Source organism: Bidens hawaiensis, unplaced genomic scaffold (assembly GCF_021521415.1).
Source record: "Bidens hawaiensis isolate Kalapana, Puna unplaced genomic scaffold, B.hawaiensis_p1.1 tig00029338_1, whole genome shotgun sequence".
Taxonomy (NCBI): domain Eukaryota; kingdom Viridiplantae; phylum Streptophyta; class Magnoliopsida; order Asterales; family Asteraceae; genus Bidens; species Bidens hawaiensis.
In genome coordinates, this window is record NW_027505151.1 from 49,155 (window position 1) to 72,733 (window position 23,579).

A 23,579-nucleotide genomic window follows, 5' to 3' on the forward strand; every position below is an offset into this window, starting at 1 on the left:
AGCCACGTCATCCTACAAGAGTAATAAAAATGTATCATTATTTGTATATGTATATAAACAAAGATATTGGTTCTGAAATTTATGTACAGTATATGATAATATGTATAGTAAGTAGCAAAAAGCTAGTGTAAGTTACATATTAAATGATATTAAACTCCTTTTTTTGTTTGACCCGTTATGACCCAAAATGTTCTAACCCGTGACTCCAACTGACCCAACCCGACCCGTTTACCGGTCCTAGTTACAATGAATGGGATAAATTGAAATTATATGACAATTCCAATCTATATATATGTATCTAAAATTGACATTTTTCTATCAAGAAATTCAATGAAAGATAGGAGTTTAATATCATCTAAAGCTCATATTTAGGTTCACCACCACATCAAACATTTTCTATCCTCTTCTCAGATAATTTATCTTTTGATACTAAAAAGAGTCAAACTTTAAAACTTATTGGTCGATCAGAACAGCCGTTGGAACAATAACCGGACGGCTGTTCTTACCATCAAAGGGTCAAACTTTGAAAATTATTTGTTAGAACTACGGTTTCGCCAATACCCGAACGACTGCTCTGACCATAGACCGTCAAACTTCGATTTTTTTTTTGTTTTTCTTTTTTTGTCAAAGACCTCTATCTAAATGGCCGTTTGAAATAGTGTGGGCTTATATGTGGGATTATATTTTGGTCAAAACAACCGTCCTATGCATGTATCATTTGTTATAGATATATGTTCAAACAGATATCTTACACATGCAAAGTTGAGGTATGCAGGATCTCTCAATCTGGCAGGGTAGCATTTGATCAAAACATCACTAGCCCTGTATATTTGGCTACCGCAAGTTATATGAAGAACAACACTATAATGACATTAAAGTGAGATATATATATATAATAAACTCAAAAGTTTTAAGAGATCAAAATTTACCCGACTAACCTAGATACTTCAGTAAGGCGCATGAAGCATTTCAGTATATGTTTTAACAATTGCGACGGTGGTTTTCCAAGAAAGCGGTCTACAGTGTTCGCCAAAACCTGTGCTATCGCAAAAAAAACGTTCTGGGAAAGTGCTGCAATATCGTTGCCCCTCTTCGTATAGTAGAATCTTACTAACAAGAAATGCAGCAACCTACAAACAAGATAGAATATTATAACTTGATACCGGTTAAGGGCATAGGTTCATTTTAATTAGTTTTTTTATTAATCTGCAGGATCTTTAAATTGTTAGATATGTTGGCTAGTGAATTAACTAGATTGATATATACGCAAAACCTTATATGTGTTGTTACTTAAGTAAAACATGATAAAGGCGTGTTCGTTTCACAGAATTCGTGGGAATTTAAAGGAACTGGAATCAAAATCCTATGACATGTCATGCTCATTTCGTTGGAATTGGAATCTTAATTCCGTTTTGGTGTGTTCGGTTGTCAAAGAATTCGAATTGGAATTCCAATCCTTCAAATTCCTTCAAATAAAGGAATTCCAAATCCTTCCAAAATGTGGAGGAATTCAAGTAAATTCATTGGAATTTTTTCTCGAGTTTTTTTTTTAACGAGGACAACGGATAAAACATTTTATTTTTTTTTTACTTTTTTGTTTTTGATTTATATCTTGAGTTATGAATTTTTTATTTTTATTTTTATTTTTGAATATTTTTTTGAGGGTTTTTGATCTTAATAGAAAATCCCTTAAAAAAATTCAAAAAGGATAATATAAAAATCATAACACAAAATATAAATAAAAAACAAAAAATCTAAAAAAACTAAAATGTTTCCGTTGTTATCCTCGTTAAAAAAATCATTCCAATTCATTTGTCAAACGAACACACCAACAATGGAATTGGATTTCAATTCCTTCCGATTCCAAATCCTATTGAAATGTTCAGATTCCAAATCCAATTCTTTCCAATTCCAAATCCTTTGCAATTTCCAATTCCAAGTCTATTCCATTCTGTGAAACGAACGTGCTGGGGTTAATTGTTCAAGTTAATAATTTAAAGAAAAAAAAATATTTTTTAGGAAAACTGCAAGCTTTTCATATGCTTGCTGTAAATTTTGTGACAACCCAAATCTTAATTACCACACCTATTTTATATTAGTTCATACCGTTTTTGCAAGCTCACTGCCTACATCGATGCATCGAAGGCACAACGGGATCACTTCTGTTTCTAGAAGAAAATGAATGATTTCGGGGGTGTCGTTATCTTCCACCTATGTAAACACCAAAATGAAAGTTTTCAAGATACGATAAATACAGGAACATACTTAATTAAAAGGTAAGAAACAAGAGCGGCTAGTACCTTCACGAGGGCACCTATAACACCTAAGCTTGTCAAGCGCAAGTAGTCGAATTGCTTGATTCCTTTTTCAGTAGTGTTCATGAATGGGTAGACATAAACAGGTAGTTTGGCTGTAAAATGCATGAATATGTGTTCATTATCAATACCAGCTTGACGTACGTTGTCATTGATCTCTAGTTAAACTAATTAAAACTACCTTTGACAATCTTCATCTTTGTGCCAGGATGAGATGCCAAAGACTGTAAATAAGCAAAATACATAATATTATCATATCATGATGCTAATTTATTAAATATCAATTCTTAATTTGTGAAAATATAACACCTGAAGTAAGGCCAATGCATTGCAAACCCTGGTGGCATCTTTCATGGTGAGTGTAGAAGGTGACAGTAGTTTGTATACCTTTAAAATTTCCTGCAATGAGTCAAGATTGTATTTATTTAGTTATTCACCATCATTTAAAACTGTAAAAAACTCAAACTATTGTAGAAATTAAATAAATAAAATTCGGCTAAATTGTAAAAATCAGAAAGAAAAATAACTACTACCTAAAGTGAATAATTTAGACAAAAATTTTAGCACCAAAATTAAACCAAAACTGGTTGCTTAATGAACAAAGGTAACACTGAAGCCATGCGTTTATATGGGTGGATCATACATCAAAAAAATGGCCATTTTGAATGACGAGTTAAACAAATTTGTCTCTGACTTTTTTTCATTTACACATTTAATATTATTTAGACATTAATTTCTGGTTTTCATTTAAGAAATTGTTTTAGCCAAGTAGAAATTCAATATATGGACCCCACCCTGCTGCGCAGAGGCAACACACTTTGGCACGGGACAACAAATTTCCATATGACGTGGTAGAATGGATTTGTTGCGTCAAATAGGTGGAATGAGGTTTAACAATAGCTTGATTACGAATTCTAGATTTTACTTAAAACATAACCTGAAGTTCAAGTCCCAGATAATCAAATAATCAAACTGAGAATAAGATGGAAAATTCACTTATTATTATATCAACGAAACTAACTCAAACGTTAATACAATACACTTTGATGATCAAAACCCTAACTCGGATAAGAAAATAAAAAGGCTAACCCTAACTTGGCCACCAAGGAGTTAGCAAACAGTTTCAAAAACACCCTTTAGACTTTAACCAACTTGTTAAAACCCCTTATTCATCTACTTGTGATCTAAAATAGAAATTATACCAACAGAAGTTTGAAATATTTAACCACTTGAGTCGTGTGGCTAATACCGTAAGAGATTTTTCAGTTAAATGATAGGGTTGTAATTCTTAAGGACTATTTATGCAAATTATTTAAGCAATAGGAGGAAGTTATGTAATTTACTATAAAATAATATATATATATATATATATATATATATATATATATATATATATATATATATATATATATAAATAAAATAGGTTAAGTATAAAATGAAAACCCACTTGAGTTGTGAAAACTCTAGAAACTCATTCTCAACCACATGTTTTTAATTATTGTTAAATTTTTTATGCTCCACAATTAAAGTGAATAACAAATGTAAATATAAATATAACTTTTTCTCTCTCCTGAAAACATATATAAAAATTAGTAAAAAAATGTTAAAAAATAGCAAAACATTTTTTTTTGATGTTTCGATGTTTTGTATTAAATGTTACAACATATATTACATGTAACAAAAAAAAACGATGTTACATAGGGTTTTCGTGGGTTTTCACAACTCATGTGGGTTTTCATTTTAACCTTACCCTATATATATATATATATATATGCATCAAATAGGTGACCGGAGGTGGTGGGTGGAGGTATCAGTGTTGACCGGAGAAGAGGTGGTCGGTCGTTTCAGAGGGAGAGAGCGAGTGAAATAAATATTTGGATTTATATATAAAAAATGAAAACTTTGAGGCCCATGTTATATATATATATATATATATATATATATATATATATTTGAAAACCTTGTTAAGTTTTAAGAACTTAACAACTTCATTTCTAACCATACATTTAATTATATAGATTAGATTATGCGGTTGTGAAATTAAATTTGATTAAAAAATTAAATAGGAGAGAGAATAAATATGCATATTGATTATACTAATTTAAATATTCGTTACACCTTTGTAAAAAGTCAACTTGGTGCGTAAAGAATTCTGTAATTTTTTTACGTGCATGTAACCTACATATATTACGCGTATGTAAAAAATATTTTAAAAAAAATTGTTACATTGAGTTCTTTCGAGTTCTTAAAACTCAAAGTGGTTATCAAAATAAATCAATAATATATGTATATATATGTGTATATATATATATATATATATATATATATATATATATATATATATATATTTTAGGGGTGGGTTAATGTACAATAACCACTTATCATACATTATGTATGCGAGAATATTGAGCAACGATTTCAATTTCAAAATCAAATCGCGCGGTGGCATATTTGTAAATAAACATAAATCTAATTCCAGAATCTATCACTGATTACAATCAACTAATTGATAGAGCGTAATACAATAGTAATTGATTTTGTTTCAAATCAAAAAACAAAAGAATTTTTCGACATGAAATCAATTTTCTATAATATGATTTTTCCCTATTTTATGAACAAAGGCATCACATGAAGTCAATTTTTCCTTTATAGTTTAAATTGAATCCATTATTAATGTACTCAAACTTAGAGATGGCAATGAAACCTGAACCTGATGGAAAAACCCGAAACCCGACATAAATGGGACGGGTAATACCTAGGGGGGACGGGTTTGGGAATAGTTTTGAAATTTTTACCGGGTTTAGTATTTCTAATATACCCGATTTCCCGACTCGATTACCCGATAACATAGACCCATTTACCCGATTATATACCCGATGTACCCTATATAGCTTATTATATTATACATATACTATATTCCAAATATATTATTTGTTGAAACTTGTTTATATCAATTATTTGAGATATTTTACCTTTATGGTAACCATCTTGGTAATCGATTAGTTATATTTTGTCAAAATCCCGGTAGAAACCCGAAGGGTTTTGAGCCAGGTATACCTGGCGAGTATTTTGTCAAAACCCGATAGGAAACCCGAAACCCGATGGGAAAACCCGAAACCCGACGGATAATTACCTGATTAAAACCCGATGGGTTTGGGAAGGACTTTTATAACCGGGTATGGGTTTGGGAATACCTAAACCCGACCCAAACCCAACCCATTGCCATCCCTATACATAATTTAGTCAATGATCCAATGGTATGCCCATTGTTGATGCAAATTGAAATCCATTATTAACCAACAAAAATAGAGGGTAAGATACGTTCAACAGCTAAAGAGCAAATATCTAAGAAGTTAATAACAAAAACTAAGAAGTTTAGAACAAAAATTTAAGAAGTTCTGTTTAAAAAATTAAAACATCAGTCATCAGAAACAAAAAACTTTAAAAACACTTGAACAAGCGTTTAAACGTTTAGAACAAAAACTTAAAACTAAGAAGTTCAGAACAAAAACTAAAAAGTTTAGAAAAAAATTTAAGAAGTTCATTTCAAAAAATTAAACACACAGATGCAAAAAACTTTAAAAACAATTGAATTAATACTTTTAGTTAAAAAATTAGGGTTATTTGTGGGTTTCAAAATTGATTACGAACAACGATTGAACATATAATAGAGCGATAATTATCCTCAAATTGACCAGCTTAAGTTAATATGTTCAATTAAAACACAATTACCTTAAATTAAATTTAATTCGAATTTGATTTAGTTCATGTACAATTAAAACACAATTACCTTAAATTAAATTTAATTCGAATTTGATTTAGTTCATGTATTGTCTTTGCTGTCGGCTTGGATTCAAAGCCAAAAATCAATTTTAGTTCCAACAAAAAACAATTATGATATGAATTACGAACAATTATTAAAGACCTCAAGCACCGAACCAGCAAATTACCAAATCCAATCGTGATTGAGGTTATTTTGGTAGTCAATTTCAGAGTCGATGTCTGTTTGAATACGTTCTAAATAGAATTGTTTCACACAAACAGTTAATTAAGACTAAAACTGATTTGAACGAATTTACAATTATGCCGTCGTGTGTTTTTGAAATCAAATGTGCATGTTGTCTCATACGTAATGTATGATAACTAATTATTGTATTGGATTCTTTATCTATATATAATTATATAGTAAATATATAAATACCCGCTATTATTTTTATAGTATACATATATAGTCTTTTAAAGATTAAAATGACTGAAATATCCTCCCATTTAAGTATAAAATCTAACGAAATTGGCTGAAAAAAATTCTAAGTGGTTAAAATTTTAAAATCTTAGGCAATAGTTTTAGAAAAAAACAATAATTCATACTTAACTAGTTAAACCGGGTAAACCTCAAGGATTAGAAAAAAAAAAGAGAAGTTAATTCAAAAAACAACTGTGTTTTACTTTGCTAATTTCCTAGTCAACTTTACCTCCAACAGGCAGAGTATCTGCAAACCTTTACAAACCCAAAAGACACCTAAAATCACTTTTTATAATCTTTAAACACTTAAACATAAAAAATCTCATAGTTCTTTTATAACTTTAATAATTGTATGCATGCTTTCCGAATGTAATAATTGACTCGAACATTTTTACATTCTAGTGTGTTTGCAAGTTGTATAAGATAGGACTGGGCTGTAAACGAATCAAACCTTACCGATCGAAACCCTAATGTAAGTTAACCTGCAACCTAAATCTTAATAAATTACAAACAACCATACCAAGTTGGTATAATTTCTATCAAAATTGTAAACGTGTATATTTTCAAATCATTAACAGGAAAATGCTCTTTTTTATGAAATTGATAAACCAAAATTTTATTGCTTCTATAATATATGATTGTTTATTGGATTACATCGAAACAGAAGGCAAGCGGGCAACAAGCTGCGCCGCTACCACTTTTTGAATCGCAAAATTAAACTGAATTAAACTGTTTATATATGCAAAACATTAAACTAAATACATTCAAGACAAACCATTAAAAATATTATAAATTACTAAAATCCAAAACATTATATTTAATTGAACAAAATGAAATTATATAAATATTCAGATGCTATAGAAAATATATTCTCATAAATGCATACCTTATATTTTTGCATATAGATCTTGTTTTACAAACAATTTTGAAAATTTTTTTATTACACTTCATCAAAATCTCACTGATACATCCCTTGCATTTTTTTAATTTAATGTTGCTAATTAATACATCAGAGAAAGCATTATGAGCAGGTGTGTACCTGTAGCAAAATGAAGGATACATTCTTGGCATTCCATAGCATCAATGGCATGTCTTCACATCTTCTTTCCTAAAGAATAATATATTTGTTCAAGAACACAAACAAGTAACACCAGAAGCTGATTAATAAATGGTTAAATAAAGGGATTGAATAATTTAATTCAAAAGCATAAGAAATTAAAGGCAAATTAATCAATAAATTAACCTACAAGAATTTTCAGAAGTGGCAAATCATTTATAATTTTCTGTAGCACAAATTAATGTACCTTGTTTAGCAACACGAGAGCTTCTTCTGTGTGTGAAGGCAGATGAAGCAAGCTTATGCAATGCTCGATCCTTGCACGCTCGACCGATTCTTCTCTGGTGGGAGTACTAGAAGAAGATCCATCACTTGGATCTACGTAAATTGTTTCGGGCAACTTATCCATTTTGCTGCAAACACACAAACTCTTTCTCTAGAATCAACTAATGTTTGCAAGAGATGTTAAAGTGAGAGGGTGTGGAAATAAAACTATATATATGATTGTCATGCGAGTCATGAAGGTTTATATGCGTTATAGATCGTATACACTAGATGTGATTGCTATTACAATATAAAATCGCCTTTAGATGAGGTGGTTTGGTTCAATGGTGTGAAAGCTAAAATATGATTTTCAAATTAAATCATTATTATCAAGTGTTAAAATAGATTTAACGTGTTAATCATACAAATAACTAGAATAATTATACCAACGTTAAAGTAATAATTATCACTCAATAACTTTTAAACCAGAGTAATTGCTTTACTTTTTTTTTTTGTGTAATTACTCTATTTCTACTATATAGTAACGCGATTATATATATATATATATATAGGGTAAGGATTTTAAGAGAACCATTGACAAATTAAGAACTTTGAGAACCATTTTGGCCACTAAAAAAACCCTCTAAAAAAATATTAAAAAAAAATTATAAAAGAAACAAAACCGAAAATTTTAAAAAAGTAAAAAAACCAAAATTCTTATATTTCATTCCGGTTTCATTAAAAAAAAAAAACCGAATTTTTTTTCTTCTTTTTAATTCGTATTATACCTATACACATATGTATACTTTCATTTAATCTCTAGTTACGTAATATACACATATGTACATTATCATTTACCTTAAATTATACATATGTGTATAGGAAAAAACATGTGTGTACATATTATACATATCAATCAATCAATCAATCATGCCCAGTACAATCCCACCGACAGCAAAGCTATAAGTAGGGTCTGGGGAGGGTGGGTGTAGGCACACCGTACCTCTATCCAAAGGAATAAAGAGGTGGCTTCCAGAGAGACCCTCAGCTCTAAGTACATGTGTATGAAGCAAAATAAAGGAAATCAAAGTTTAACAGTTATATAAAAACTACTACTAATTATAATAATATTAATAATAAGATCACAGTTTAACAGCTATATAAAAACTAATAATAATAATTATAATAATAATAATAATAATATATGTAAGGGAAATACCATTATGGTATGTAACCTAAATAAGTTAAGTCTAAGCCCTAAGGTATTCAAATCTCTCTAAAAATCCTTAACTTTAATTCTACTTCTCCACGAATTCCTATCCTCAACCATGTCCTCGGAGAGGTTTAGGTCTATCAAATCATGCATAATCCTCTCATCCCAAGTCAATTTCGGTCGTCCTCTACCCCTCCTCCCCCTATAGTAATGTTTTCTACGGATCTAACAGGATTCGTCGTCTGTCTTCTCTTTACATATCCAAACCATCTCAATCTCCACTCTCTTATCTTGTCTGCTATGTTCGCCACCCCTAATCTCTCGCGAAACACAACGTTTCTTATTCGGTCTAGCCTTGTGTGCCCACACATCCAACGTAGCATTCTCATTTCTGCTACCTCCATCTTCCGCACTTGTGCCTTCTTGATGGCCCAACAATCTGTTCCATATAGCATTGCAGGTCTAACTGCCACCCTATAGAATTTTCCCTTTAGTTTAGTCGGGAAACTCTTGTCGCACAATATACCTGTGGCTGCTTTCCATCTACACCATCCTACCTGAACTCGGTGGGTCACATCACTGTCTAATTCCCCATCGCTCTGTACAAATGATCCTAAATACTTGAACTTCGTTACCTGCGGGACCACCTGCCCTTCAATTGTGATCTGTGCGTCTTCATTGTCGTTTATCCCACCAAAATCACAGTGGAGGTACTCCGTCTTAGATCGGCTAATCTTTAAACCTTTTGTCTCTAAGGTTGTTCGCCACTCCTCAAGCCTCATGTTTAGATCTTGTTTTTTCTCAGCAAGTAACACAATATCCTCTGCGAACATCATGCGCCACAGGAGAGTCCCCTGAATCGACTTTGACAACTCATCCAAGACTACTGCAAAAAGAAACGGGCTCAACGCTGACCCCTGGTGAAGACCTACCTCTACAGGAAAGAAATCAGTATCCCCCACTGGCGCACGGACACTTGTTTCACTCCTGGTATACATATCCATAATTATCTCTATGTATTTCCTGGGCACTCTTCTACCCTCCAAGCACTCCCAGAGCACCTGTCGTGGCACACTGTCGTATGCCTTTTCTAGGTAAATAAACACCATATGTAGATCACGCTTCTTCTCCCTATACTTTTCCATCAATCTTCTTATAAGGTGTATTGCCTCTGTGGTGGAACGCCCCGGCATGAAGCCAAATTGGTTTACCGTAACCTGAGTTTCTCGTCTAAGTCTAACCTCAATCACTCTTTCCCATAGCTTCATAGTATGACTTAGTAGTTTGATTCCTCGGTAGTTACCACAACATTGGGCGTCTCCTTTGTTCTTATAGATAGGGACTACAACGCTGCTCCTCCACTGGTCTGGCATCTTACCTGATTTGAGAATACTATTGAACAGAGTAGTTAACCACATGACTCCTTCCTCCCCCAGACACTTCCACACCTCGATTGGTATATTGTCTGGGCCAACCGCCTTAGACCTTCCCATCCTCCTAAGTGCATCCTTCACCTCTTCTCGTGTGATCCGTCGGCAGTAGCAGTTATTCGATTGTTGTCGTTGAAAGTTTGTGTTGTCATGTTCTTCTTGGTAAGCTCTCCCATTGTTAAAAAGATTGTGGAAGTAGGTTTGCCATCTTAGCTTGATGTCCTGCTCCTTGACCAGTACATGCCCATCTGTATCCTTTATGAACCTCACTGGTCCTAGATCTTGCCTTCTACGCTCCCTGGCTTTGGCAATCTTAAACATAGCATGTTCCCCCTCTTTTGTTTCTAGACTTTCATACATCCGTTTAAAGGCCGCCTTCTTTGCTTCCGCCACTGCCTTCTTCGCCTCTATCTTGGCCGTTTTGTAGTTGTCCCTCAATTCCACTCGCTCCTCCTCATTCGTGCACCTCATTAGCTCCCTAAAACATCCTTGTTTGTCCATTATCTTGTCTTGCACTGCGTCATTCCACCACCAAGACTCCTTATGCCCACTTGTCTTTCCTGTTGTGACCCCGAGAGTCTCCTTTGCTACTTGGATGATCTTTGTCTCCATAGCTTCCCATATATCACTCGCTCCTCCTCATTCGTGCACCTCATTAGCTCCCTAAAACATCCTTGTTTGTCCCTTATCTTGTCTTGCACTGCGTCATTCCACCACCAAGACTCCTTATGCCCACTTGTCTTTCCTGTTGTGACCCCGAGATTCTCCTTTGCTACTTGGATGATCTTTGTCTACATATATGTACATATTATACATATATGTATAATAAAAAAAACCGATTTTTTTTTCTTTTTAATTCGTATTATACCTATACACATATGTATACTTTCATTTAATCTCTAGTTATGTAATGTACACATATGTACATTATCATTTACCTTAAAATTATACATATGTGTATAGGAAAAAAACATGTGTGTACATATATGTACATATTATACAGATATGTATATGTATAATTTAGCTAAACCGAGAATTTTTTTTACGTTCTTTTTTTAGAAACCGGGATGATAAATAAGAACTTTGGTTTTTTTACTTTTTTTATTTTTGTGTTTTTTTTTGTTTTATGATTTTTTTTATTTTTGGGTTTTTTTGTGGTCCAAAATGGTTCTCATAGTTCTCAATTCCCAAAAAGTTCTCACATGATCCTGATCATATATATATATATATATATATATATATATATGAGAAGTATAGAATGAAAACCCGTTTGAGTTGTGAAAATCTGTGAAAACCCTATGTAATACTGTTTTTTTTGAACATGTAATATATTTTGTTACATTTAATACAAAATATCAAAAAATAAAAAAAAATATTTTGCTATTTTTTAATATTTTTTACTAATTTTTATATATGTTTTTAGGAGAGAGAAAAAGTTATATTTACTTTTACATTTTTTATTAACTTTAATTATGCACCACAATTTTTAAACTTTAATTATAAATATGTGGTTGAGAATGTGTTTCTAGAGTTTTCACAACTCAAGTGGGTTTTTTATTTTAACCTTACTATATATATATATATATATATATATATATATATACGATTTGGTTCATTTCAGAAGTGTTTCTTAGAGCGAAAGTGCGAGAAGAGATTATAACAATCACATGATTTATTTTTAAATTTCTCATTATTTAAATAAAAGGGTTTGTTAGTAAAATATAAAATATTTTGTTTTGTAACTCATACTCATTAATGGTTTAATTAATGTTAAGTTACTAACAAATGATAAGTTATTATTATTTTTATTATTTATTTATTTCATCTAAAATTTGAACAATTAAAATCCATTTGACCTAAAATCATTTTATTCTAACACGTGGCTAACTAATTTTTTTTATTTGATATCTAATGTGAAGTGTTTTTTTTGTTTTATTTTAATCAACTAATGTAGTGTAGGCTTATCTTATGTAATGTAGATAAAGTTACGTAATCTAGTGTATGCACACTTTTCAAATTTTGTATAGTAATAACTAATGCAGTGCAGACATATCGTATATAGTCTTGGAAAAACTAATGTAATGTACGCTTACTTTCAAATGTTGTGTAGTCATAACTAATGTTGTGTAGATATATTAAATGTAGTGTAGGCAAAACCAATATAGGGTAGGCACACTTTCAAGTGTTATATAGTCATAACTAATGTGGTGTAGAAATATCATATGTAGTGTAGACAAAACTGATGTAGCGTAGGCTCACTTTCAAATATAGTGTAGGCACACTTTCAAGTTTCGTATAGTCATAACTAAAGTAGTGTAGATATATATAGTGTTGTGTAGGCAAAACTAATGTAGTGTAGTGTAGGCACACTTTCAAATATTATGTAGTCATAACTAATGTATTTTGGACATATTTAATGTAGTGTAGGGACACTTTCAAATGCTCGGTGTTGTCATAACTAATGTCGTGTAAAAATATCTAATGTAGTGTAGGTAAAACTAATGTCGTGTAGTCACTTGAGACAAGTTGGAGTATGTTTTTATGTATCATGTATATGTATTAAACTAGTATTAATCATCTTATGAGCATTAATTATGCTAGAAAAAATAACCGGCAAATTCATTAATGCCTGGTTTAATTAGGCCAACACCATAAAAGACATGCATGCCCTTTTTTATTAAAAATATGTCATAAATATGTGTCTTTATTTACGATAATGTCATTTCTATTGTTGACCATTGATTAAACATAATCAATGGTCTAGATTCATTTCTCGCACTTGTCGATATAATATCACTTCTCGCATGATCCATCCCCTATATATATATATACACACATATATAGCTTTATAAAATTTTCCTTTTTTAAAAACCGACCTACGAATATTAATTAAATAGGCTTTAGTTCCGGTACAAATAAAATTAACGTACTAAATATACAAATAATTAAGTAATTATAGTTTTGAGGTAGAGTAATTATGTTATAAAAAATAAAATAGTATAATAATTACTATAGTTCAAAGTTATAAAATAATAATAATTACTCTATTGATAACATAATTATTCTATTTGTTTGTGCACTTTTTATGATTAAGTCATTTGTATTTGATCTAAATCGTAATTAAATATAATTATTTATTAACTAGTAGCTGCAGTTTTATATGTGTGCACTTTTTTTTTTGTTTTAGTTCCAATATAATTACTTTATTTCATTAAATCAAAAGTATACATTTTAGCACTAATCAAATAATAATATGATAACTTTGAATTTCATTATGATACGTTTCTAATAACCTAATGGTCCAACTATCTAGTCTTCAATCCTCAAATTAAACTTCAACCTGCAGCACGTTTAAAATAATATATTTTATCAACAATAACGTTGGTAAGAATTCATAAAGTTTTGCATAAGTATATAATATGACAAGTGTAAAATTCACAAGTCAAGATGTAATGTCTAAATCATAAAGTAAAGAAAAGTAAACACATGATATTTCCGTTCACTTGACATAAGTCAAATCTACTAAGGAACACCCGTTCGCCGAGCTACTTGGAGTATAGATAATGATAATGACACCACCATTTATTAACAAAAGCTGAAAAATGGACGGTGTAGGTACGTTCCGTCGGACCCTCCCACTTTGCATTTGAGTATGTACATGAGTCTCTTCCACCAACAAAAACAGTAAACAACTAGCATGTAATCACATTATTTACAAGCATTATGATATGAAACAAATACATACGAGACACATGTGTGAATTTTGGTTTACAACATGAAACATACAACAACAACAACAAACGTACCCAGTAAATCCCACAAATAGCAAAAGCTATTGGTAGGGTCTGGGGAGGGTGTGATGTACGCATACCTTACCTCTATCCATGAGGATAGAGAGGCTGCTTCCCAAAAGACCCTCGGCTCCAAAGCATGTAATATATAAGAACACACGTACCAATAACAAAACTTATAGTGATAAAGTGTCACAATCAAATACCAGCGCATGTGAAATCATAGAATCCAAATAGAGATACCAACCAACAACAAATACAAGCAAAATCTGCCTAAAATGTATAAGAGTCTAATGCTAAACTAAGATACAAATATGGTATTCTTTAAAAGTCCTTAACATTAATCCTACGTCTCCATCAACACCTATCATGGACCATGTCCTCAGAGAGGTGTAACTCTAGTAAATCCTGCCTAATCCATTCCTCCGAAGTCAATTTGGGTCTGCCTCTACTCCTCCTTCCTTCCACATTAATGGTTTCCACTGCCCTAACCGGTGATGTTATATGTCTTCTCTTCACATGTCCATACCATCTCAATCTCCCCTCCTTTATTTTTTCACATATACTAGCAATTCCAAGTCCGTTCCCTAAAAACCTCATTTCTTATTCCGTCCAACCTTGTGAGCCCACACATCCACCTCAGCATCCTCATCTCTGCCACCTCCATCTTACGTGCTTATGTTTTCTTGATGGCCTAGCAATCTGTTCCATATAACAGAGTCGGTTTAACAGCAATCCTATAAAATTTCCCTTTTTAGTTTAGTTGGGAACCTCCTATCGCACAAAACCCCCGTAGCTGCTCTCCACCTACACCAACCCGCTTGAATGCAGTGTGTTACGTCACGATCCATCTCCCTATTACTTTGTACAAAAGATCCTAGATATTTGAACTTAGTAGCTTGGGGAACCACTTCACCTCCGATGGTGATCTGAGTGTCCCTGACGTCTCCGGCTCCAGCCCCACTGAAATCACAATGTAGATACTCGGTCTTTGAGCGACTAATCCTTAGTCCTTTATCCTCTAGCGCTGCACGCCATTCTTCTAACCTTGCATTGAGGCTATGTTTAGTTTCAGCAACTAACAAAATGTCATCTGCAAAAAGCATACACCACGGGACCGTCCCTTAAATCGACTTTGACAACTCATCCAATACGATCACAAATAGAAAAGGGCTAAACGCTGACCCTTGGTGGAGTCCTACTTCCATGGGGAAGAAATCAGTATTCCCTACAAGCGCCCTCACAGTAGTTTTTGTCCGATCATACATATCTCTGATTATGTCTATGTACCTCCCAGGGACCCCTCTACTCTCTAAACTATCCCAGATCAGTCTACGAGGCACATTATCATATGCCTTTTCAAGATCAATGAAGATCATATGTAGATCCTGCTTCTTCTCCCTATACTTTTCCATAAATCTCCTTAAGATGTGGATTGCTTCCGTAGTTGATCTCCCAGGCATGAAGCCAAATTGGTTTACCGTAACTTGGGTTTCTCTTCTAATTCTTGTCTCGATTACTCTTTCCCATAATTTCATAGTATGACTTAGAAACTTAATCCCTCTATAGTTCCCACAACATTGGGCGTCTCCTTTGTTCTTGTATATTGGCACTATGAAACTACTTCTCCACTGATCTGGCATTTTTCTTGATTTGAAGATAAGGTTGAACAGAGTAGTTAGCCATTGGACTCCTTCATCTCCCAAATATTTCAACGCCTCAATCGGTACATTGTCTATACCCATTGCCTTAGCCCTTCCCATCTTCCTAAGAGCTGTCCTCACTTCACCCTGTGTGATACTTCGACGGTAACAATTATTCTGTTGTATCCGTTGAGTAGTGTTGTTGATGTTTCGTTGTTGGTAAGTTCTCTCTCCGTTGAACAGATTGTGGAAATAGGTTTGCTATCTCAACTTAATGTCGATATCCTTGTGTAGAAATCATCCATCCTCTCCTTTTATAAAGTTCACTGTTCCTAGGTCATATCTCTTACACTCCCTGGATTTGGCAATCTTAAGCATAGCATGTTCCCCCTCCTTTGTTTCTAAAATTTCATACATTCGTTTATAGGCCCTGTTCTTTGCTTCCGTTACCGCCTTCTTTGCCTTCCTCTTGGCCTTTTTGTATCTCTCCCTCAACCGTGGTCTCTCTTCCTCCTCTGTGCACCTTAGGAGATCTATAAAACATTCTTGCTTATCCCTTAATTTAGTCTGCACCTCCTCACTCCATCACCAGGACTCCTTATGCTGCTTGACCTACCAGTCATAACCCCTAAGGTCACTTTCACTACTTGAGTAATGGTAGTCGCCATAGCTTCCCACATCTGGTTTGTGTCATCCCCTAGTTGATTCAGTGTTACTGAAACGGTCTTATCTTTGAACTCTTTAATTTTTACACCCTTTAAATTCCCCCATTGGATTCTAGGTATAGATTTCCTCTCCCCAACAACCAGTTTTTGTCTAAAAGTTATATCTGCTACCAGTAAGTGGTGTTGAGCCGCTTCCGTCTCCCGTGGTATAACCTTACAGTCCTGCCACCATCTTCGATCTTCCTGTCTTGTCAAGAGGTAGTCGATTTGTGTGTTATGTCCGCTACTGAAAGTTATCAAATGAGAGTCTCTCTTCCTAAAGAACGAGTTTATAATGCTCAGATCATGGGCCATCGAAAATTCTAGTAGATCCCTACCAGGCTCATTTCTAACCCCAAAGCCAAACCCCCTATGAACCGATTGGAAGCCATCACTCTCCTTACCAATGTGGCTAGTAAAATCACCTCCTATAAAAATTTTCTCTTTCTCTAGGTATGACCCTCCCTACTATGTCTAAACGATCCCAAAACTCACTCTTCTCCCGGTCCCCCAATCCAACTTGTGGTGCGTACGCGCAGACCACCGTCACTACCTCCTAACCTAAAACTAATCTCAACACCATAATTCTATCGTTGTATCTAATCACCTCCGCCACATTCTTATGTACTTCCAAATCCACCAGAAATCCTACCCCATTTTTTGCTACATCTGATCCCGAATACAATAACTTATACCCATTGTGCTCATCCCCTCTTTGTCCCTTCCACCTAGTCTCTTGAAGACACGCTATCTGTACTCTACGCCTTTTAAGTGCATCTACTACCTCTAACAATTTACTATTAAGAGTACCTACATTCCAAGAGGCAATTCGCAAACTATACCCCCTTTCTTTTCTTTTGGCTGAACCTCTCGTCCTTGGACACGATCTCAAGGAAAAATCATAACTTCTAAGGTCTATGGTTGCAACTAGTCACAAGATAATTTAAAATCGCACAATAATAATAATAATAATAACAACAATAATAATAATAATAATAATAATAATATTAGCAATAATAACAATATGCTTATAGGAAAATCTACATACCACTATAACAACAACAATAACAATAATGTAATTATTATTCTTATTGGTATAAATATTATTATTATTATTATTATTATTATTATTATTATTATTATTTTTTTTGAGCGTTAATGAAACTAGAGAGAGCACCTGGTTCGTCGGAAACCGAAAGCCGTCGGAAAAAAACTGTGGTTGCCGGATAAGTTTTGGTTTGTTCCCACTTGAGACTACTCCTCAAACCCCCAAAACACAGCTCCTTGACCAGTCTTGGGGGGGGGGGGTTGGTTCGTGTGGTTCAACCTAACTGGAATGAAAGGTTGTGGTTGTTCCAGCGATTGGACGTTTAACAAAATGTTTCCTTTGGCGGGACTGGCGGAATGAAACGTAAATGTTTTTGTAGGGAAAGTGGAAGAGGGGGTTTGGTGGTTTCCCGACCAACGAGTGGTGGTGGCAAGTGGTAGTTTTATAGATATGTTTGACGAGTATGATGGGACTACGTATTGGTGCAAGGCTACGTGTAAGCTTCAAGTGGTCACGAAATGCGGTTTAAGGTATTGCATGGCGGAAACAAGTTAACCATTCCTTAGCATAGCGGGTGTGCTTGGGTATCTTGGGTTAGTGTTGGGTTCTAGTTTGGTTAGAGCATAGATTTGGTGTTAGCTCTTGTTGTTGTGGCTAGTGATGAATTTTGGGTTATCATGGCGGATTTCCGATGGTTAATTGCTTGATGATCTGGGTTGTCGTTTTGTGGGTTGAAAACGAGAAGACATGCTGCAAAGCATGAAGGATGGGACGTAAATATGAAATTCATATAACCAAAAGAAACATTCTATGAAATATTCCTATAATTGGAATCCATACACATAATTTATTAGTTAAATAAAGAAATAAAATCGCATTTCAATAATAATGTTGTAAATCTTGAATAAACATATGAAAAACATATCAAAAAATATGAATTTAATGCAAACTTTATATAAGTAGTGAAATCGAATTGAAAATCGAGTGTTTATATACCACCATAACTTTTCGAATTTTCAATTAAAACCATAATAATAAACGAATGATACAAAGAAAATAGATTGAAAATCGATAATTCACATAACCCGATGACTTTTAAAACCGCAATATAAACAATTGAGTTTTCGGAATCAAACTCTGTATGAATCATCATAACTTGTATGCTCCAATAAAAATCATAAATGCGTAATCAAATCGAACCGAAAGTTGGGTCTTCATGTATCACCACGACTTGACAGACTTTCTGTTAAAACAAATAAATAAAAATGCGTAATCAAATCGAAACAAAAACTGATTATTCGTGTATCACCACGACTTTTCAAACTTTTAGTTAAAATACATTGTAAAACATTGAGTGTCGGAGTCACATGTCGCATGAACCACCATAACTTGTGTGACATCCTTAGGAGTGTAACCATATTCTTTTCACAAAGAGAACACGGTCACGTTTGAAAGCAAAAAGTTGTGATTTGTATGGCGTTTGGTGTGGTATGCTTTGGTTTAATAGGTTTCATGGCCTTTCCGAACTCTCCAGGTAAGCAACTGGGGCCCGCGTCTGATTGGATTTGTACACATTGCTTATCCTTAGGTTTCAATAACCTTGGTGTCAAGAGTTCGGAAAACAAGCATGTCCCCCTTACAGTTACTACATACCTGCCACGTGGAACCATCTTTAAGAAGAGGAAATAACGTAAACCTAAAATCGATTGTTGCAAATGTTTGAAAATCTTCGTTTTAGGCATAAGCCTTAGAGTTTAGTGTGTGAATATGTGTACATGCAATATAATGAAATAATATAAGTACATGTAACAAGCATGCGAACAATTCATAAAAGCGGGCACGTAACACCTAGTGTGTGTGTGTGTGTATATATATATATCATGGACCCTAAAAAAATATACTTATAACTATTCTAGGTTGTTACGTCTAACCACCTATCTTATAGTCATTCGGCTCTGATACCAATCTGTAACACCTCGACCTTCGGCGTAATATGCCGGGCGGAATATGTCGGGGCGGTACATATTGATTTCTGATAGAAGTTCGGGCCTTGCAGTGGCGGACCACACTATCACCACCGGGTTCGGCCGAACCCGATTCTTTTTCGGTTTTATATATTAGCTATAGGGTTGAATTAATGAGCGACCCCATTCTTTTTCGGCGAGCAAACCCGGTATCGCTTTAAAAAAGTGTATTCGAACCCATTGACTATAAAGAACTTATTTATCTTTTTTAGTAACAAACATTCGTTTAATAAAATATAAAAACCTTTTAAAAAACTATAAAAATTATTAACAAACATTATATATGGCCAATAATACCCTATTACCCCATATATAGATTACTAAAAAGCCCAAAATACTTATAGAATGGGTCATTAACCCAACCCAATTAACATTCTTAAACATAATAGCTAAATAAAAAATAAATAAATAAACAAATAAAACCATTAGCCATCGACTCATCAACCGACCAGCTTCTGTCTATCGACTAGATGACCATTGCCTCATCGCCTTCGCCGTTCGCCGTTCGCCTCAAGGTTTCAGCCAGCACCAATAACCAATACCGATTGATCTATCGTTTGAGATAAGTTTCGAATTTGCGTAATCATTTGAGTAACAATTATATGAATGATGCTTGTATTTGTTATATTGGGAATGAGTTCTTTTTCAAGGTCATGATTAAAGATATTTTTCAAAACATTAAAACACGTACGAAACAATTATAATATGCAATATCTTTTTATGTAATGACTTCGTATTTTATTGAATGCTAACGATATATTTTTATTAAGATAGTGATATTGCATTTATTTATCTAACCGAATGATCGACCCGACCCATTTGGGGCCGAAAACTTTGACACAAGAAAAAAATTAAGCATAAAAAAATTTTGAACCCAGAGAAAAAAGTTCCTAGCTCCGCCACTGGGGCCTTGGACGTTCTTTGCGGTGTATAATATTCGTCCAAAAACTGTTGAGCCAAATCCTACCACATGTAAATACTAGCTGATGGCAAGGACAAAAACAACTGCTTTGCCGAATCTTTGAGATTGAATTGAACCACTACTAGCTTGACTTCATCAGCAGTGAACCCTTGACTTGAGATGGTGGCGCATATAGCATTAAACTCGCTCAAGTGCAGGTATGGCTCTTTTGTCGCCTTCTCAAGAAAGTTGGCATCCCGGTCAGGCTGCTTTGTCTTACCGAAAACGTTCTTCCATCTCTAACCGGGATCACAATGGGAAGCGAGTTCGTGGACACTTGTGGAATAAAGTGGCTTTGAACTCCCCGAATGGGCGGTGGAAAAAATTCCCTTGGGACCCCATCATCAAACTATTACTCGGGAATTTGTGGCTCGGGAATCTCTTGTCTTCTCAGGTCTCAACGGTTTCTTGGTTTTTGAATAGGTTCGGGTGTTCGGTTGCGGTGGGGTTGTTGTTGTTGTTGTTGTTGTTGTTGTCTTCTATAAAATCGACCCCCTTGCACATCTTCCATCTCCTCTTCATCTTCAAACTCTTCAAAATCATCAAACAACCTCCGCCGATTAGCTACCCTTTCATCCTTAAACTCGACCCTATTATTAGGCGGTTCAGACCTTATGGAACGATCATCTCTGATGTGGTACTGTCTTTGAGCTCTACGGTTTTGGTTTTGGTTAATGTGTTCGTTTAGTGGTGGTAAGTCATTGAGTGGAGGATTTTATGGAATGTGTTGTGGAACAGGTTGTTCTTGATTTGGGGGTGGGCTTTGGTTTTCGGGTTGAAACACAGGTGGGATTGGGTAATTTTCTTGATTGTCCATGTCTTCTTCTTTTGGTCTTAAGGGTTCACCGTTTCTTTGGTTTGCCCGGTTCCTTCTCGCGGCTCTTTCAATTTCCGGATCAAACTGCAACACCCCCTTGTCTCGGGAAAATCTTGTATGCATCAACCTAAAGGATTAACTACACACACGAAACAAGCACACCCCCCCGCATAAAATCAACGAAGAAAAGAAAATAAACTAAAATTTAAATTAATTACGTTAATTTAAACTAAACTAAACTAGCACTAAGCGTGTTGAATCCCCGGCAACGGCGCCATTTTGACGTAGGCTGTCGTGGTCTACTCAAATAATTAATTTTAAATATTTAAATACCTATACTAGTATGGGTAAGTAAGGTCGTCTGCACAGGAACTCAAGGAAATTTCTAATTTAGTATTTTATGATTTTAACTATATTAATTATTTAACTAAGGCGGACAGACGGTGTCAAGCGGTTTTCGAAAAGATTGATTAAAACTAAAACGATTACTTTTAAAGATTTGTGAACAATATTAATTAAAGGTATTCATTCTAGGTTCGGGTACTGCGATATTCAACTTAATCCCCTATTCATTTGTCTTGATTCCGAAGTAATTACTAGACCTAGTAGTTTGATTGTGACGACAAACGATACCTAACCGAATTGTTGACACAATTGAACTCGATCTACCTAATTACCAATTTATGTTTTATGAAAACTAATTAAGTGACAATAGTTGATGATTAATAGTCCAATGACACAAGAGCCTAACCCTAAGTTTTGATGAACAAAACCAAACAAGTGACGCACTAATGACTAATCAATAGTCATAAACATATATTGTTTAAACAACCAAGCAATAATTGAACAAGATAAAACAAATAAATTGAATCAAGTTCTAAACATTAGGCACATGAATCTTGTCTTAAGGAGATTTACACAAAACCTTAACCTAGAGAGAACACGAAAGTTTAGCCAAGCATCGACATATTATTCAAAATACTTATCTTTGATGAACATGCAAACCCGGAACGAATCGGAAGCTTTGGAATTGTTGAAAATCGCCCTAGGCTGCCCCTTTTGCTTCTGGAAATAGTGATATGATGAATGGGGGTTTAGATGGGTTTATATAGTGATTAACCCTAATTTTCTTCGGAATTAAGGCGGTTCGCATCGCGCGAAAAACCAAATAGTCGGGCCAGATTTCCTGAACTTAGTGTCGTGCGAAGTTCCCTCTCCAATCCTTCGCGTCGGCGAAGGACAAAAGACTTCATAATTTTCTCTTTCTTTTCTTTAAACTGCCTCGTGATGCCTGCACTCCCATTCTCGTTCTTTCAAGTCTTCATTCCAAACTTGTTAATCATCCCGATAAGCTTCTTAACGTCCAATGTCCCGAAAACACATAACAATGCTTGAAGTACCAATGTTCATTCATTTATTTATCTAAATATAACTAATTAATATATAATAATAACTAACTTTTACCCTACCATCATGGTCTGGCTCGGTAAAACCATAATGAAGCGTGGTTAGGCGGCTTTAGGGCTTGTATTATGGGTCCCATTTAATCATATGAACTAATTAATCTGTCAGACCTTATTTGTCTCGTTAATTATTAGGCATGGGTTTATTTGGACAAAATTACCGGCAAGTGCAATTTTTGTGTTAACATGTCATTAATTAAAATAACTTAAGTGTTTTGTAAAGACGATTTCTGGTTCTGATTCCATTGTAAATTTTTTTCCGGACGAAAAAGGATAAGTGTGGGGATCTGATGTGTGAGTAATAGAATGTGTTTTAAGTGTTTAATTTCGTGTGTGTTAATTGTTTTTATATATCGAGCATGAATACTTTGAGTGGTTTTATGATTATAGGTGCTCGGAGCTTAACGGAGCTAATTTGGAGTATTTAGGATGCAAGGAATCAACTTACAGTTAAAGGAATGCGAACTGGGGCACAAAAATGCAAACGATTGTCAAGAAAATGAAAAAAAAATGATATTTTGGTACTGTAGCAGTCGTATGGTACGGTTCCCAGACCGTAGCCTACGGTGGTGAACAATTTAGAACCGTAATGCGGTGGCTCAAGGC

The 23,579-nt window shown here is 34.2% G+C and overlaps 1 protein-coding gene and 1 pseudogene across 1 annotated transcript; both read right to left on the minus strand.

Annotated features, from left to right (window-relative positions):
- Positions 1–777: 777 nt before the first annotated feature.
- LOC143611096 (cell differentiation protein rcd1-like) lies at positions 778–8,024 on the minus strand (annotated as a pseudogene).
- Positions 8,025–16,513: 8,489 nt separating this feature from the next.
- On the minus strand, positions 16,514–16,975 carry LOC143611092 (uncharacterized). Its single transcript, XM_077085389.1, has one exon. The coding sequence runs from the start codon at positions 16,973–16,975 to the stop codon at positions 16,514–16,516; it is 462 nt and encodes a 153-aa protein (XP_076941504.1).
- Between the last annotated feature and the right edge of the window lie 6,604 nt (positions 16,976–23,579).